Genomic DNA, 16,367 nt, shown 5'->3' on the forward strand with positions numbered 1-16,367 from the left:
TTTTGTGGCTGCGATGGAGAGTCTAGAGTCCAGGATGTTTGTTGGGGTGGGCACCGGGGTCGAAGATCGTGGATATTTTGGGGGAGGGGAGTGGTAATTCCCAGGGCGCCAGGGATGAGTGAGCTGGGTGGGGCAGCGGTTTACGCTGTCGGAACGGAAGGGAGGCAGGAAACCGCGAGTGGAGAAAGGGCCCCCAGATGTCAGCTGGGTGCCGGGAGCCCCGGGGGTGGGGGAGTGGGGTGGGCGGTGGCTGCAGCCTTCCCCGCAGAGGCGTGGCCCATGGGCGGGGACTTGGTTCACAGGGCTAGAGATCCCGGAAGGACCGAGGGCGGGGTTAGGCGCGGCCCATAAGGCTCCGCCCCATTTAAAGCTAGCGGTCAGCAGGGCCGTGAGCAGCCCCGCCTCCTTAGGGGCTCTCTCCACACGCGTGCGCAGTGGGCTGCAGAGCCGCCATGCCTGAGCCGCGCGGGTCTTCACCCCTGCGAGTGAACGCAGCGTTTGCCGCGCGGTACGGCCGCTACCGGGAGCGCGAGGAGCTGCAGCGGCGTGAGTGCGGGGCGCATGCGCGCGGGGCACCGGCGCGTGCAGGGCAGTCAGGAAGTGGGGGTTGATCTGGTCCCCCAGGCTGACCTAGGGGAGTCCCATCTATGCCCCACAGTGAAAGATCGCTACGGGGACCGGGACAGCGGCGGCGACTCCAGTTCCGAGTCTGACTCCAGCGAGGAGCGGGTGGTGAGCTTCCCTGCTCCCATCCTGGACCTGCGGGAGGCGACCAAGCCCCCCATCGCAGTCCAGACCTATAGTGGGCGGCTAACCCCCAACCCCATCGCGCCCCACGGGAGCGTCCAACTCCCGTCCCCCATTCTCATGAGGGACAGACACAGCGCCCTCCCCATCCCCAGGGGGTGGCCAAATCCTTCCTACTTCTCCTTCCCCACCTCAGTTCTATCTGCCCATCTTGATCTGTCTGGTGCGAATCCTTTGTTCACCTTTTCATCCCTGAGAGTCTAACCATTTCTCAGTGCCCGACTCTCCCCAAAGTGGGGCTTCTCTCTACCACATGGGACACTCAGCTTCTCCCCACATCAGCCCTGATCTTCCCCGCCAGGAAGTTACCCTCCCCTTGCCTTCTACCTTCCTCTGTCTCATATCCTGTACTTATGTGGCCCACCCCCAAGAGGGCCCCTCCCCCTCCACCTGTTTGACCTCCCCTCCCACTCAGACCCAGCCACCCACCTGCCTCTACTCAGCCGGATTCCCCCTGCTTCCTCCTAAAGACTACCCCTCCCTCCACCCTAATTCCCACTCCTGGTCAGCCCACCTGCCCCTGTTCCTTACTGCTCCATCACAGCTCCTTTCTGAAGTCTGTCCCCACTCTTTTCCTGCTCTAGGAATTTGACCCCCAGCAGGAGCGTGACTTTTACAGGACTCTCTCCTTGTTGAAGAAGAAGGATCCCCGCATTTATCAGAAAGATGCCACCTTCTATCAGAGAAAAGGTCTGGGGCTGCTCTTCCTGGGGCCCAGGTGCCTCCTTGTCTTATAGGCTGTTGTGACTATTTAATGAATATTTATGAGTCAAAACTGGTTAGCAGAGTATCGTAGGTTATTACATGTGGTCATTAATAAGGGCTGTGTGCTGAGCACTGTTCTGACTTACTAAATGGTTACTGGCAGGAACTACCAGCGAGTAGCAAGTGTGATACCTGTTTCATAGCTGGGATCTGGTGGCTCAGGGATTTGAAACTTCGGTCTGACTCTGGCCCAGCCCAGCCCAGTGTTGTTCTCTGCCTGGGGATGGAAGTGGGGTGTGGGTGTGAGTGTTGGCTGATGTCTTCTGGTGGCCCCAAAGCATCGTCCTCGGAGAGCGAGGAGGAGCTGGCAGCTGAGGAGAAACCAAAGAAGGTGCAGCCCATGTACCTGAAGGACTATGAGAGGAAGGTTATCTTGGAGAAAGAAGGGTGAGGAGAGAGCCTGGGTGACCCCTCCCCGCCCCTGCCTTCCCAGGGCAGGGGGACACATGGGGGACTTAGGGGCAGGGATGGGAAGGAGCCTTGGTGACCCACCTGAACCCCATCAGCCCCCTCCAGCTGTGGCTCCTAACAGCTCCCCACCCCATGGGGACCAACTGGCATGGGGAGTCTGTTCTGAAGCCCTCATCCTTCCTTTCACAGCAAATATGTCGACGAGGAGAATTCCGATGGGGAGACCTCCAATCAGAGACTCCAGGTGGGTGGAGTGGAGGTTGGGTTGGGGTGGAGGGGCCCAGCACTGGGCCTGAGGCCCACGTCACTCTCTCTGCAGCAGATCTCGTCGAAAAGTTATGTGGAAGAACAGAAACAGCTGAAGGAAAGGTGAGCCCAGGCCGGCTGAGTGGCCAAATGGAAAGGAGTTGAGGCCCAGAAGTTGGATGGGCTGGAGTTCCAGTCCAGCTCAGTCACTTCATGGCTGTGTGCTCCTGGGCACGTCACTTGCCCTCTCTGTGCCTCAGTTTCTGCATCTGTTAAATAGAGTTGATCATGGCCTCTATGGCGCAGCACCACTTGGGGCTTGTCAGGAAGAGCTCAGGACTTAGTCACCAGGGTTCAGCTTGGGGCAGCGGGCAGGGCCAGCTTGCCTGTCCTGAGGCTGGTTCTCTTGCATGGGCAGCTTCCGGGAGTTCGTGGAGGATAGTGAGGATGAGGACAGTGCTGGGGAAGGTGGCTCTGGATTGCTGCAGAAACGAGCTAAAAGCAGAGAGGAGAAGGTGGGTACTGGGGCCTAGCTGGCGGGGGGCTGGTGGTGGAGACAGGGTACTGGGGTCCCTGCAGACCCTCAGCGCTGGCCTTTCCCCAGGCCCAGGAGGATGCCGACTATGTCGAATGGCTGAAGGGGCAGAAGGAAATTGAGAACCCTGACACCCTGAAAGAACTGGTGAGTTCCCACACAGTGTCGCTGAACTACCACCCTGCCTGGTCCACCTCCATCTGACCTTTTCATGGAAACAGGCCCTTGAGAAGGTAGCCAGGAGCAGGTGCTCTGAAGACGGGGTGGGCCCCTTTCTGACCCTCAGCTTCTACATCTATGAAATGCGGGTTATCCTACCTACTGTACGGGGTGGCTGTGGAGTTGCAGTCACTTAAATCTACTTGGTGCCTACATCTGCCCTCCTCCCCTGTCCCCGAGTTCCTGACCAGGGTCCCTTCCCCTTCTCAACCCTAGACTCACCTCAAGGAATACTGGAACAACCCAGAGCTGGATGAGGGGGAGCGCTTCCTTCGGGATTACATCCTTAACAAACGCTACAAGGAGGATGGAGAGGAGGAGGAGGAGGAAGAGGAGGAGGAGGAGGAGGAAGGGTGAGTAGCCAGGCCCCCCAGGGGCCTGGAGCCAACGCTGGCCAGAATGGAAAAGACCCTGGGTGTTTACTTGTTCACACAGTGGCAGCAGAGTTAGCCTTTCGTGAGGAAGAGCCACAGAGGGTGGGCTCTGGAGCCAGGTGGCCCTGCCAATGGATTTCCATACCTCAGTTTCCCCATCTGTAAAATGGGGGTGGGGGAGTGGTAGCCCTCACCAGACGGTTCTGGTGAGGATTGAGTGAGTTAGTGTGCTGGTGCACAGGAGTGCAGGGGCTCAGCTGACCCCCAGCCCGTCCTCAGGGTCCCCGGTCCCCGGGTCCAGCTGGCCGTGGAAGACTCCTCGGACGAGGGGGAGCTGTTTCTGAAGAAACAGGAGGACTTTGAGCACAAGTACAACTTTCGCTTCGAAGAGCCGGACTCTGCCTTGGTGGGTGGCCCAGGGCAGGGCTGGGGCTGGGGAGGACCAGGCTGGGAGAGCCTGGAATCATCTCTGCTGCCCACAGGTCAAGACCTACCCCCGGAGCATTGCATCCTCTGTGCGCCGGAAGGACGATCGCAGAAAGGAGAGGAGGGAGGAGACGCGGGAGCGAAAGAGGAGGGTGCGTGTGGAGCGGCGTGGGTGGGGTTGGGGGCTGACTGGCTTGCAGGGAGAGCCCACACCCTCCCTTTACCCTGGCCTGCTGCCCCCAGGAAAAAGCGAAGAAGCAGGAGGAGCTCAAGCAACTGAAGAACCTGAAGAGGAAGGAGATTCTGGCCAAGCTGGAGAAGCTGCGGCAGGTCACGGGCAATGAGACACTGGGCTTTGAGGAGCGGGACCTCGAGGATGACTTCGACCCTGTGCAGCATGACCAGCTCATGCAGGTGCGACCCCCAGACCCCACCCTGGCCAGGCAGCCAGGTGCGTGGCTCAGGAATCAGCAGTCCTTTCACTGCTGTGTGGCCTCAGAGCAGTGACTTGACCTCTCTGAGCTTGTGTTTTTGTCTGTGAAGGCAGCCCAACCAGCTATAGCATCTAGCTCAGGGCTGTTCTACAGATAGCCTGAGAGGTATACTAAACATTAAGTTGGTAAATGCTTAAGGAACAGTGGGGTCGCTGTGTTTCCTTTAAGCCCATTTACTAAGAAGTCAATGTTTATTGTCGTATTTGGGGGAACACAGACAGCATCAGGCCCTGGAAATAGGCAGGGAGGGCTGGATGGGGAAAGCAGTGGGGGCCAGGGGCACTGCAGAGCTGCCCCAGAGTAAACCTGGGGGGTCAGGGTAGGAGACTAAGGATGCATAGGTGGGCAGGTGGAAACTGGAGTGGGTGGGTGCTATGTGATCAGAGTTCAGCCTTCACTTTCTAGAAGCTTCTCAATCCTAAGCTTCAGTTTCTCAGTAGAATGGAGGTAGTGTCTGTCTCTTGGGGTGCTTGTGAGAAATGCAGTGAGATGCAGACCAGAGTCGGGCACATAGTAGGTGCTTCACAAGTGACATGGTTAGCAGTAACTGCCTTTGCCAGCCAGTAACAAGGGGCAGAGAGCAGGAAGTAGAGGGGCCCGGACACACAGGGTTTCCCCCACATCAGGAGCTGGGTCCTGCGGGGGTGCCGGGGAGCCGTGTATGGTGAGGGAGTAAGGCTGTCGGGGGCAGTGGGCCCTGCTGACCCTCCCGGCCCCAACCCTGCAGAAGTACTTCGGGGACGAATATTATGGCACCACGGAGGAGGAAAAGCCGCAATTTGAGGAAGAGGAAGGCCTTGAAGGTGAGGTCACCTGGGGCACTGGGCTGTGGGTGGGGGCACTTGGTCCAACCTGACCCCCCAGCCCATCCCTGCCTGTCTGTCCCCTGGCACCAGATGACTGGAATTGGGACACATGGGCTGGGCCGGAGCAGGGTGGAGCGTGGAGCCAGCAGGAGCTGCACTGCGAGGACCCCGACTTCAATGTAGGTACCACAGGCATGGGGATCGGGGTAGGGGGTGCTCAGAGGGTCCTGAGGACCCTGAGGGCAGGCCTGACCTACATGTTCTGGCAGATGGATGCCGACTATGACCCCAGCCAGCCTCGGAAGAAGCGGCGTGAGGCCCCCGCGATGGGCAAGAAGAAGCGAAAGTCTCCCTTTGCGGCGGCTGTGGGGCAGGAGAAGCCTGTGTTTGACCCCGGTGAGGCCCAGGCGGGCAGCCGTGGGCGGGCAGGGGCTGCGAGGGGCCCGGCACACCCTGGCAGCCTGGCTCTCTCTCCCCGCACAGGGGACAAGACGTTCGAGCAGTACCTGGATGAGTATTATCGGCTGGACTATGAGGACATCATCGATGACCTGCCCTGTCGCTTCAAGTACCGCACGGTGGTGCCCTGTGACTTTGGGCTCAGCACCGAGGAGGTGGGAGCCTGGAGCGAGCAAGTGCTGGGACACAGCTTGTTTCTTCGTCTTACAAACAATAGGAATGGTAGTGCTAATGACCGTACTAATAATAGCACCTGCCTCAAAGGATTTCTGTGAGGCTGGGGTTTCAATCAGTGCTTTGCCCACAGCAGGCCCCAGAAATATTACTTCTGTTACTGTATATTGGCAGCAGGGTGGCCATTAAGAGTGGGCACAGGTTCAAACCCTGGCTCAGCTGCTCACCAGCTATGTAACCTTAGACATGTGACTTACGGCTCTGTGCCTCGGTTTCCCCATCTGTAAAATAGGCCTAATTACAGCCCCACCTCGTGGGCCTCATCTGGAATTAGGAAACCCAGTCACTGGCATGGAGACCCCTGCCCTCATGCTGCTGGTGCCATGGTGCATGGGTCAGGGCTCCAGGGCCCAAACCATAATCTGAAATTAGCCACTTCTGTGCCATATGACTAGGGGCAAGTATACCCTCTCTGTACCTTAGTTTCACTATCTGATGCCCCCAACAAAAAACTTCAAGCAGCCTCCACAGAGATCAGTTCTTTCTGGCCATGGTGACACGGGTGGTACTAGCATTAGCCTGCCTTCACTGATGAGGTGACTAATGCTTAGAGTCAGGGCTCTCCAGGGCTCAGGTGCAGGATCCCACCCTCCCTTTCCTTGCAGATCCTCACTGCCGATGACAAGGAGCTCAACCGGTGGTGCTCCCTGAAGAAGACCTGCATGTACAGGTGATGGGGTGTGGCTGGGCCAGGTGCCCCAGGAGGAGGGGTGGGCCGGCTGGCAGGCAAGCATGGGCACCACCCAGAACACCCAGTGACAGGTGTGTCCGCCTGGCGCCCGCAGGTCGGAGCAGGAGGAGCTGCGGGACAAGAGGGCCTACAGCCAGAAGGCCCAGAACACATGGAAAAAGAGGCAGATCTTCAAATCACTCTGCCCAGAGTGAGTGTTACTGGTTTGGGGGTGGGGTCACCAGGCCCCAGTTTGAGTCATTGTTGCATGACCTTGGGAGAGGGGCTTCCCTTCTCTGATACTTGGGTTCTAATCCTGGCTGGGCCATAGCTGTGTGACCTTGAGCAAGTCACTTTCCCTCTCTGGGCCTATTTCCTCATTTATAAAATAGGGATAAAGATAGTCTATATTTTGTCAGGTTTTTTTGAGGATTAAGTGAATTAATTCAGGTAGAGTGCTTAAAACAGTAAATGCCGGGTAGATATAAGCTCTTCTTATAACATCAGAGGTGACAGCAGCTCACAGAATTGATGTAAAGCTAAAATGAGTTAATTTGTGTAAATAACTGAGCATAGGCTGAGGCTCAACTATCAAAATTATCAGTGACCCAGTCCTGCCTCAGGGTTCAGCAGAAAAATCCCCGTTTTGGCATCAGACCCACTTTTGAGTCCCAGGCAGGCCCCTGAATTGCTGTGTTGCTGCCTCTCTGAGCCTCGCCTTTCCTCATCTGTAAAAATGAGGGATGTGTGTCCTGGAACAGGCCTAATCATGACCAGCCTGGACTGAGCCACTACTTTTCTCCTCCAGGACAGAGATGCCCACGGAAGCCACAGGGAAGCCACAGAGAGACAAAGCCAGCCCACAGGGGCAGCTGCCGGCACCTGATGGGGCCTGCAGGAAGCAGCCCCGGCCTGAGAGCCCCCCGGCACAGGAAGAGGCGGCCCCTGTGACACCCACAGAGAAACCGGCCCCCCGGAGGCAGAGGAGGGGCAAGAAGGCTCGTCTCTTGGGCCCCACAGTAACACTCGGTGGACGTGAGTTCAGCCGCCAGAGACTGCAGGCCTTTGGCCTCAACCCCAAACGGCTGCACTTCCGCCAGCTGGGCCGGCAACGGAGGAAGCAGCTGGGGCCCAAGAGTGGCCCCTGAGCTGAAGGAAGCCTACAGGGGTCCTGGGGCTCCTTTCCTTCACTCAGGCCCCTGGGTGCCCCCACCCGCCTCTTGTTGACACAATAGACTCTCACGTCTAACTTTGGGCAAGGGAGTTTTCCCGTCTTACAGATGTGGAAGCTGAGGCCCACTTAAGCTTCCTGGATGACTTGGAACCTCACCTTGAGACACACCCTGAGCCCCATCCCTCAAATGCTGGGCCTAGCCATAGCCAAGTTCTAGTCAAACGGCTTTATTAGCCCCCAGCGGCCACAGTCCTCCCGCCAACTCCCACCAGCCACTGGCGCTCTGGGACCAGAGAGGGGCTTGGGCGGTCCAGTGCAAACTACAGTACAGAGTCAGGCCCTGAGTGGGTGCCCGGGGGCCCTCCCTCCCTCCCTGCCCTGCGACGAGGGCCCAGCTGGTGGGAGGCAGGTGTGCGGGCTGTTCCTGGCTGAATGGCCCCAGCCCGGAGGTCTCCTGGACTGGTCTCAGCTGCACTTGTCAAGGGGAGTTCAAGCTCCCACACCCAGCGTGACATAAATAAAAAAATAAATAGGGTCGCATCTTCTCCCCCACCCCCTCCCCTTTATAAAAACACAAAGTCCTCAGAGCTCGGGCGTTTGGCCTTGAGAAGCCGCCCCGTGCGAGGGAGCCGCAGTGTTGGCTGGGAGGGCTGGGAGCAGAGGTCGTCCAGGCTGTGGTCCTGAGCGTGGCCTTCGACCAGGGTGAACATGGGGTACCGCTCTGTGGCTGAGGAGGAGCTGAGGACCTGGTGGGAGGAGAGAGAGAGCAGCTCAGCCCCCAGACAGTGTTACTGATCCCAGTAGGTATAATTAACAGGTATATTTTATCAAGTGCTTGCTGAACTCAACTCCCATCCCTCCAGGGCAGTGATGCTGGCCAGCCAATCAGTGCCTTCCACACCCCCCGGCCAGAGCAATTGGCTCAGTGATGAGTGTGTGGCCCCGTGCAGCCAATAAACAGCAGCCCTGGGGTTTTCTCTATCTGCTGGGAAGCTGGGGCTCCCTTTCCACTGAAAGTGCCCAGAGAGGCTGGTGGCCACTCTTGCTGTCATGAGGGTAAAGCTCTGATAGGACAACAGAGTCAAAGAACAGCATAAGGTCCTGCCACTTGAGCCTCTGGAAGCAGCTGTCCCCTTAAAATTTTCATTTCATGCCCTTTTTTGCTCTAATCAGAGCTGGGCTTGTAGCTTGTGGGCAGGATAACAATCTTGACAACATAGCCTGGAAATGGCCTCCCCAGGTCTGCTGGCCTCAAGGCCTTTGTCCCTCCGTCTACCCTAGCCCTGCCCTTTGCCTCCTGGCCTCCAGCATGCATTGCTCACCCTGGTCAGCTCTGAGCAGAGGGTCTCAAACTCCTTCCTATCTCCAGCGTAGAACCCCACGGTACAGCTTGGGTCCATCTTGGTGAAGGCCATCTTGCGGGGTGAGGTGCAATGGAAGGACTGGGGCAGACAGACAAGGGAGGCTCAGGGAGCTCCTACATATCTCCAACCTCCCCGTCTCCCCTCGGAGCCCAGCTCACCTCGAGGGGGAAGTCAGCCTGGCTGACATCCACAGCAGGCTGGCAGTAGTGAGGGTCCAGGTAGAGCAGGAAGTCATCTGCAGGGGAGGAGGCGTGAGCAGGAGTAGAAAAGGGTAAGGTGGGCTGGGAGGAAGCAGGATGGGGCAGGCCTACCCTGGTAGCCGATGAAGTACAGCGAGTGGCGTGGCTTGCCCCCCATGATGCCCAGGCACAGCTCGGAACGCAGGAGTTCCTGCAGGGAAGAAAGTGGGCAAAGGTGAGGACTCAGCAGGTGCTGTCACGCACTCAGCAAACTCTTAGCAGAGGCCCAGTGTGTACAAACCCAGGCCTGTGCTGGGCTCTGGGGGGCAGCAGTGACCAAGACAGACAAAACCCCGCCCTTATGGAGCTAATGTTCTAATGTGGGAGAACAAGGAACACGATGAATGAGCTACGTCAGAAGGTGGTAACACCCTGGAGAAGAACAAAGGAGGGGAAAAGGCTTTGCAATTTTAAGTAGGGGTCAGGAAAGGCCTCATTGAGAGAAGAGGTTTCAGCAGACAGGGAGTTGAGTACATCTTGGGAAAGAGCACTCTAAGCAGAGGAAACAGCAAGTGCAAAGGCCCTGAGGCTGGTGTCTTCTGAGAACAGTGAGGAGGCCTGTGTGAATGGAGCAATGTGAAGTGAGGCAGAGAGTGGGGACAGATAAGGTTAAGGAAGAGACAGCGATGTGGTGCATGGTCTTGTGGGAGAGATCTTTGGCCTTTATTCTGAGTGTAAACATACCAGGGTCTTTCCAGCCTTGCTGTTCCCTTTGCCTGAAGCACCCTCTGGCTTCTCATTTGGTTCTGACCGGAGAGGGGCTTTCCTAGGCTGTGCAGCCACCCCCATTTGCCCTTCATTGTGTTAGTTTTGGTTCCTTTAGAGCCTGAGTTATAATGCCACATCTGTCAAATTGGTTGCACATCCACTGTCTGTCATTCCCCCATTAGAATGTCCACTGTCAGAGGGCATGTGTTGTAGCCTGTTCACCTCTGAATCCCCAGCAGCTGGGACAGTTCTTGGCACATAACAGGTGTTCCATAACTACTGGACAAACTGATGAAGGAAGCATAAACACGTAACTCAAGATGAAGTGAGGAGGGCTCCTGGGAGGAGGTGCGATGGAATCTGGCTGAACCTACCTTCACACAGGGCACGTACACAGGGTTGAGAGTCTCGCCACCCAGCCGCACGGGCACCAGGATGACCACAGACTTCCACTCAGCTGTGGGGTCTGACCTGGCCACCAGGCGGGCCACATCTGCCTTGTACACTGGAAAGACAGGGCAGCAGGTCACACTCATGCCCGCCCTTCAAGACTCAGAGTGTGGCCCTCCATCCCCAGCGGCCCAGCCTTGCCTGAGCAACCTCTTGGGATGACACTCCTGTCATCGATGGAAAAGGAGGTCTTTCCAGTGCTCTCCCGATCAACTCCCCCAGACAATCCCAGGGCCTCCAGGCAGGTGTGGACATTCCCACTTTATACAGATAGGGCAAGCGAGGCCTGAGATTTTGACAAAGAACATAAAACCAGGAAGAGGTAGAGAGCCTTCCCACAGCCTGGAGAGCCTCTCCAGTCCCAGGCCTGACACTCAGCACCTAGGTTTGCCCAGGTGGAAATGGGAGCATGGAGCAGTCTGCCAGCCAGCCGAATGTCCCCGTGTCCCTCCTCAAGTCCTGTCTGCTGGCCTCCACTCTCCCGCCTTCCCCTTGTGGCCATGTAAGCCCCTTCCTGGCTACCAGAAGAGTAAATTCAACCTTTTCTGGAAACACAGCTGCTGTGGTCTGAATGCTTGTGTCCCTCTCAAATTCACGCACTGAAATCCTAACCCCCAAGGTGATGGAATTGGGCAGTGGGGCCTTTGGGAGGTGATGAGGTCATGAGAGTGGGAACCACATGAATGAAATCACTGCCCTTATAAAAGAAACCCCAGAGAGCTCACCTGCCCTTTCACTACCTGAGGACACAGCAAAATGAACCAGGAAGTGGACGGGCCCCCACTAGACACCGAAACTGCCAGTGCCTTGATCTTGGACTTTCTAGCCTCCAGAATTGTGAAAAATAAATTCTTGTTGCTTACAAGTCACCCAGTCTATGATATTTTTGTTACAGCAGTCCTGACAGACTAAAACAACGGTTCTCTAATCAAACCTTGCCCCAAACTCCTATATTTTTTCATGAAAATGTACAGGTTTTGTAGATTTCCTGATACCAATCCACGGAGGCTCCTATTAAGACCCTTTCTAAACTGATTTGGAGGGTGACAGGGAATAATGACTATCATAGCTAATATTTAGTGAATACTTACTATACGACAAGCACTGTTTTAAGGGTTTTATTGTATTATTGACTCACTTAATTCTCATGACAGCCCTATGAGGCAGAGGAGGCCCAACTTTCATACATGTTAAAATTGTTCACAGAGTAAGAGTGAGTTGAGAGGAACTCCCTGAGAGAGGGGTTCCTTATGTTCTTTACTCTGTTACTCAGGGAGAAGCCTCTGAAGTCTCTCCTGGTTCCAGAGGGAGCGGAGGGGTCCTGAGCACCTCCCAGTGTGGGTCCCTCTGCTGCAGAACTTGTTTTAGCCTCTGAGGAAGGTGGGTCCCAAGAGGCAGCTGAGGTAGTGGCTGGTTCAGGGTGAGAACCCTGTGACCTTGGCTCCCAGCCCCTTACCTGTGCAGTCCTGAGAAACATACACCACCAGGCGGGTGACCTCTGAGCAGCTCTCGACAGCTTTCCTGGGGATGGGAGGAGAGGCCTGAGTTCCTGGGGGTACCCAGTGGCTCCCATGTCTTCAGCAGCGGCCCTCACCTGAGTATGTGTGCCACCAGTGATGGCCCATACCAGTCACCCGCCTTCTTGCCTGAGCTCTGCCCAAGCTCCACCAGCCGGTGTAGGCCGAAGGGGGCCTGGGGATGGTCAGCGAACCAGGACACGATCTGCCGGTGCCGGCGTTCCTGCTCCAGCTCAGGGGCAGCCTGGGCCCAGCGCAGAGGCATCCAGTGGGCAGGCCCACGGTACCGGTTGGGAGAGGCCAACCCCGATGGCTCAGGGGGGCCCAGGCCCGCACCCTGGGACCATGTCCAGTCTGGTAGGGATGGAGTCAATAGTCATACAGTGCCAGTGTGTGTGGGGACACAGTTCCCATTATTCACGATGTACACACGACTGTAACGCTCCAGAGACCCCACATTTAACTACAACTTTCACATTCCTTAAACTTATTTTATAAACAATTCTCACTTCCCCCCAAACTTACTTTATACTCAATTCTAACACGACTTTAAACTCTTAATTGACAAACAGTTCTAACACTGCTGGTCCGTGTGGCTGGTGCTATACTCCTCCTGTGCCCTTCCCCCTTCACCGCTCACCTCTGGGCAGGAAATGCAGCAGCAGGCCCTGGGCCAGCATCATCTGTCCACTTCGTAACATGCATCCCCAGCCACAGTCTGAGGTTAGGCAGCCTCCAGCCAGGGGTGGGAAGTCCCGGCGGTAGGTGAGCCATAGGCGCGACACGAAGTCCCGCTGGAAACGCTGGATGTCACCTACAAGAGGGGCCTTGTCAGGTGCCACCAGGAACACCCCTGGGGGCCTCTTCCAACCCTAGCCACGGGCCACCAGCTCACCCTCGCCCTCAAAGCGGTAGCGGCGGCCGCAGAGGTGGACGCTGGAGATCTTGCTAAAGCTGGTCCGGCTTTTAACTGCCCAACCTGGGGAGACAAGGGGCAGCGCTCAGCAAGATGAAGCACTTGCTTGACAGACAGGCTACATAAGAGTTAGGACGAGGGGGGAAGGTTACGGCAAGAGGGGAGGATATAGCTTAGTGGTAGAGCGCGTGCTAAACATGCAAGAGGTCCTAGGTTCAAATCCCAATACTTCCATATAAAAATTTTGATTGAAGGTAAATAAATAAACAAATAAACCTAATTACCTCCCTCGCAAAAAAAAATTTTTTTTAATGAAAAAGAGAGATGACAGCGACAGCGCTTCCATTCCCCGATGTGCGAGATGGGGACATCCCGGCCCCTTATCTCAGGGAAAGTTCTGGGGAATCCGCTAGTCCTCTTAGAAGGAGGCGGGGCCCCTAATAACAGCCACATGAGTGTCTGCAATTAATTCAGGATGAATTGAAGTTGGTCTGATGACTGTACCCATTTGACAGAAGGGAAAATTGAGGCACAGGGAAACAAAAAACCTTGCCCACGGTCACATGGGGAATCGCCTGAGACTTGAAAATACATTCTCCTTTGGACCCGCCAGCCAGCGGCCCGCCCTGGGCAGGGCAGGGGGAGGGACCGACCCACAGGTGACTCACAGGAGAACAAACAGTGGAACTTGGCAGGGGCAGGGTCTGGTTCCCCCCTAGACTCCCACCGACCTCGAGGCCCCCTGCCCGCCTGAACACCTGGCTCGCTCCCACCTCAGAACCCCACCTCCTCACCGTACTTGACGTTGTTCCAGGCGGTCAGGAACTTCGCCTTAAACTTGTCCACTTCGTCGGGCTCCCCGGGGGCGGCCCCGGGCGACGCAAGAGCGGGGCCGCTGGCTCCCGAGGGCCCCAGGCCGTTGGGGTCCGGGGTTCGGGGGCCCCGCGGCCTGCGGCCCTCGGGGCGGCGCGCGTCCTCCGGGCTCCCGCTCCGGTACTGCGCGGCGGCCGGCGACACGGAGTTCATGGGCGCGCCGGGAGGGCGGACCCAGGGCCCGGGGGGCCGCGCGCGAGCGCCCCAGGGGGCCAGGACGCGGCCAGGACGCGGGCGCCCAGGAAGGCGCTAGTGGGCCCCCGGCGCGGCGGCCAGGCCCCCAGACCCGGCGCGGGACGCTGTCACCGCCGCCGCCATTTTAGCGGCCCTGGCCCCGGGAGGGAGGCGGGCGTGACACGGCCGGACTCCCCGCCCCAGCCCGGCCCCCAGCCTGGGTCCCCGGCCGCGGTCTCGGGTGGCCGCGCTAGAGCCTCCGGACGCGGCGCCTCCCCGCGGCGCGCCGTGACCCGCACCCCCACCCGCCTTATCGCATCGCCCAGGCGCTCCCGAGCCCCTCCAGGTCCTTATCGGAGGCCCCAGAGCCGGGAAGCCCCGCCCCGGCCCCGCCCCCGGCCGCGCCCCCTCCGGGGCGCTGGGAACTGACCGCCAGGCGGGGCTCCTGCGCGTTTTGCACCTGCCCGCTTCGGACCGGGGATCAGAGCGCCCCTCTGCGGGCTGCGCACCCAGACCCAGCCTCAGCCTGGGGCGGGGAGGGGGCCGAAAAGTGTGTGGTGACACCCACTCCTCCAAACTCCCCCTTCAAGCCACACCTCTATGTGCTTCAGTTTCCCCTTGAGCAAAAACGGGCTCAAATACACGTAATAATATAAATGAAGGGGTAGGAGTATAAGTCAGCGGTAGAGTCCGTGCTTAGCATGCAGGAGATGCTGGGTTCAATCCCCAGTACCTCCATTAAAAAAATAATAAATGAACCTAGTTAAAAAATTAAATAAAACTAATTATCACCCCTCCAAAAAAAAAGCCAAAAATATTTTTTTAAACATAAACGAATCTTCATAATTTTGCTGAGGGAAAGAAGCCAGACCAAAAAAGAAGAGTATACACTTTCTGGTCTCATTTATTTAAACTCTAGAAAATCCAACCTCATCTTTAGTAATAGAAAGCATATCAGAGGTTACCTGGGGGTGGAGTAGGGAGAGGTGGGAGGAAGGGATAAAAAGGGGCTCGGATGTGTTTAGCACCTTGACTGTGGCGATGGTTTCCAGCTTGTGAAAACTCATCACATTGTACACGTTAAATGTGTGTGGTTTGTTTTATGTCAATCACACCTCAATAAAACTGAAAAAAATTTCAGTGCACCTAACTCAGAGGACTATTAGGAGGACGAGCTGAGTTCATCCTGGTAAAGCGCTTATCATGGTATTTGAGGCAGGGCTCAGTGAAAGCCAACCATGACCTCAAAGGCAGGATGAGTATAGTGACCTGGGAACCGCAGAGAGGGTGGCCTCTAGTGGCTGGCCCAAGGGCTCTGTCCTCAGCTGGCAGAAGGAAGTTGGATGACGATTTGGAGGAGGGAGTGCCACCTGCAGAAGGTAAGAAAGTGAGAGAGGTGATTAGGCAAGTTTACTGACTCTGGCTAATTAACAGCGAGGGAAAGGAAGTGCCCCGCTGATGAAAAGGCAGGACATTTCTCTTATCCCACAGCTGGCTCCCTAAAATCCAAGAACACACCTCAGTATTGCTTCCTTTGTTCCCACTGAAGTTTCTGCTAATTGCTTTTTGTTTCAGGGCTGCACTATGGGGGTGGAAGGAGCCAGTAGCCGAAAATAATTACCACCACCACTGGAGTGAAGACAATGATGGCTGAGCCTTCTAATAAAAGACCCCGCGGCCCGATGGGGAGCTGGAGCTATCTCTACCGGCCACCTTGGCTGACAGCTCCCGGCTCAAGTGCTTCCTTTCCCCAGTTGAGTGTTTTTCTTTCCTTTTCCCTGTTTGAACACTTTCCTTCCATTTCCCTTTCTGAGCAATAAATCAGCTGTTCACTAGGTCCCTCTGCCTCTGCTGCAAGAATTCTTTGACAGCCAGCAACAAGGACCCACACTTTAGTGGGCTTCCTAATTTAGGGGTCCCTCTATCTGCTAACAAAAGCACAGTCACCTCCCTGACTTTCCCTTCTTCAGCTCTCCCTTCATGCACTTCCCTTCAGCCACTCCTGTCTCCTTTCTCAAATTCAACAGGCACCCTCCCACCTCAGGACCTTTGCACTAGCTGTTCCCTCTGCCTAGACCTCTCTTCCCTGAGATATCTGCATGGCTCTCCCTCAGCCTCCTTCAGGACTTTGTTCAAATGTCATTCCTGCAGTGTGACTGCCTTCAAAATTCTACCCTTATGATCCTTCCCCCTTCCCTGCTCTATCTTTTTTTTCCAGAGAAGTTATCGCAACTTGATTGTATAAGTCAGCTTGGCCTCCTATAACTAATACCTCACATGGAGTGGCTTCCACAACAGACATTAATTCTTATCCTTCTGGAGGGTGGAAGTCCAAGATCAAGGTGCCAGCATGGCTGGGATCTTGGGGAGGCCACTGTTCTTGGCTATGTCCTCACAGGGCCTTTCCTTGGTGCATTGTACAAGGAAATATCTTGTGTCTCTTCATTTTTATAAGGGCATTAATCCCATTAGAGGCTCCACCCTCATGACCTCATTTCACCCTAAT

The 16,367-nt window shown here is 56.4% G+C and overlaps 2 protein-coding genes and 1 long non-coding RNA gene across 4 annotated transcripts; 2 read left to right on the forward strand and 1 right to left on the reverse strand.

Moving 5' to 3' along the window:
* Nucleotides 1–395: 395 nt before the first annotated feature.
* On the forward strand, nt 396–8,165 carry KRI1 (KRI1 homolog). 2 transcript variants are annotated; one of them, XM_010978334.3, is made up of 19 exons: nt 396–546; nt 659–732; nt 1,392–1,497; nt 1,851–1,959; nt 2,173–2,227; nt 2,303–2,352; nt 2,648–2,744; nt 2,834–2,911; nt 3,200–3,336; nt 3,637–3,763; nt 3,840–3,935; nt 4,027–4,197; nt 5,005–5,080; nt 5,174–5,262; nt 5,353–5,479; nt 5,567–5,697; nt 6,382–6,446; nt 6,562–6,657; nt 7,255–8,165. In XM_010978334.3, exons 1-19 carry the CDS (start codon nt 453–455, stop codon nt 7,592–7,594), a joined length of 2,118 nt encoding a protein of 705 aa, XP_010976636.1. In that variant the 5' UTR covers nt 396–452; the 3' UTR covers nt 7,595–8,165. The 2 variants fall into 2 exon arrangements, with proteins under 2 accessions (XP_010976636.1, XP_031293130.1); XM_031437270.2 differs by having other exon boundaries at nt 2,306–2,352.
* ATG4D (autophagy related 4D cysteine peptidase) lies at nt 7,832–14,188 on the reverse strand. The gene is made up of 10 exons (XM_010978333.3): nt 13,609–14,188; nt 12,794–12,877; nt 12,539–12,712; nt 11,976–12,252; nt 11,838–11,902; nt 10,306–10,436; nt 9,296–9,374; nt 9,143–9,219; nt 8,943–9,062; nt 7,832–8,366 (listed from the first exon to the last, which is right to left on the reverse strand). The coding sequence occupies exons 1-10, from the start codon at nt 13,838–13,840 to the stop codon at nt 8,184–8,186; spliced, it is 1,422 nt and encodes a 473-aa protein (XP_010976635.1). The 5' UTR covers nt 13,841–14,188; the 3' UTR covers nt 7,832–8,183.
* An 852-nt stretch (nt 14,189–15,040) lies between these two features.
* Nucleotides 15,041–15,697, forward strand: LOC135319489 (uncharacterized). The gene is made up of 2 exons (XR_010378146.1): nt 15,041–15,240; nt 15,437–15,697. It is a non-coding gene; the product is annotated as an uncharacterized LOC135319489 (long non-coding RNA).
* The last annotated feature ends 670 nt before the right edge of the window (nt 15,698–16,367 follow it).

Source organism: Camelus dromedarius, chromosome 27, assembly GCF_036321535.1.
Source record: "Camelus dromedarius isolate mCamDro1 chromosome 27, mCamDro1.pat, whole genome shotgun sequence".
In the NCBI taxonomy this organism is placed as follows: Eukaryota; Metazoa; Chordata; class Mammalia; order Artiodactyla; family Camelidae; genus Camelus; species Camelus dromedarius.

Excerpts from the sequence above, each read along its gene's own strand:
- KRI1 (XM_010978334.3), top strand. The coding sequence starts at position 453 with ATGCCTGAGCCGCGCGGGTCTTCACCCCTGCGAGTGAACGCAGCGTTT. Across the intron at positions 547-658 it reads GCGCGAGGAGCTGCAGCGGC|TGAAAGATCGCTACGGGGAC; the intron begins GTGAGTGCGGGG and ends TATGCCCCACAG. Across the intron at positions 5,263-5,352 it reads GCGAGGACCCCGACTTCAAT|ATGGATGCCGACTATGACCC; the intron begins GTAGGTACCACA and ends ATGTTCTGGCAG.
- ATG4D (XM_010978333.3), bottom strand. The coding sequence starts at position 13,840 with ATGAACTCCGTGTCGCCGGCCGCCGCGCAGTACCGGAGCGGGAGCCCG. Across the intron at positions 10,437-11,837 it reads TGTTTCTCAGGACTGCACAG|TGTACAAGGCAGATGTGGCC; the intron begins GTAAGGGGCTGG and ends CTGTCTTTCCAG. Across the intron at positions 9,220-9,295 it reads GTACTTCATCGGCTACCAGG|ATGACTTCCTGCTCTACCTG; the intron begins GTAGGCCTGCCC and ends CCTCCCCTGCAG.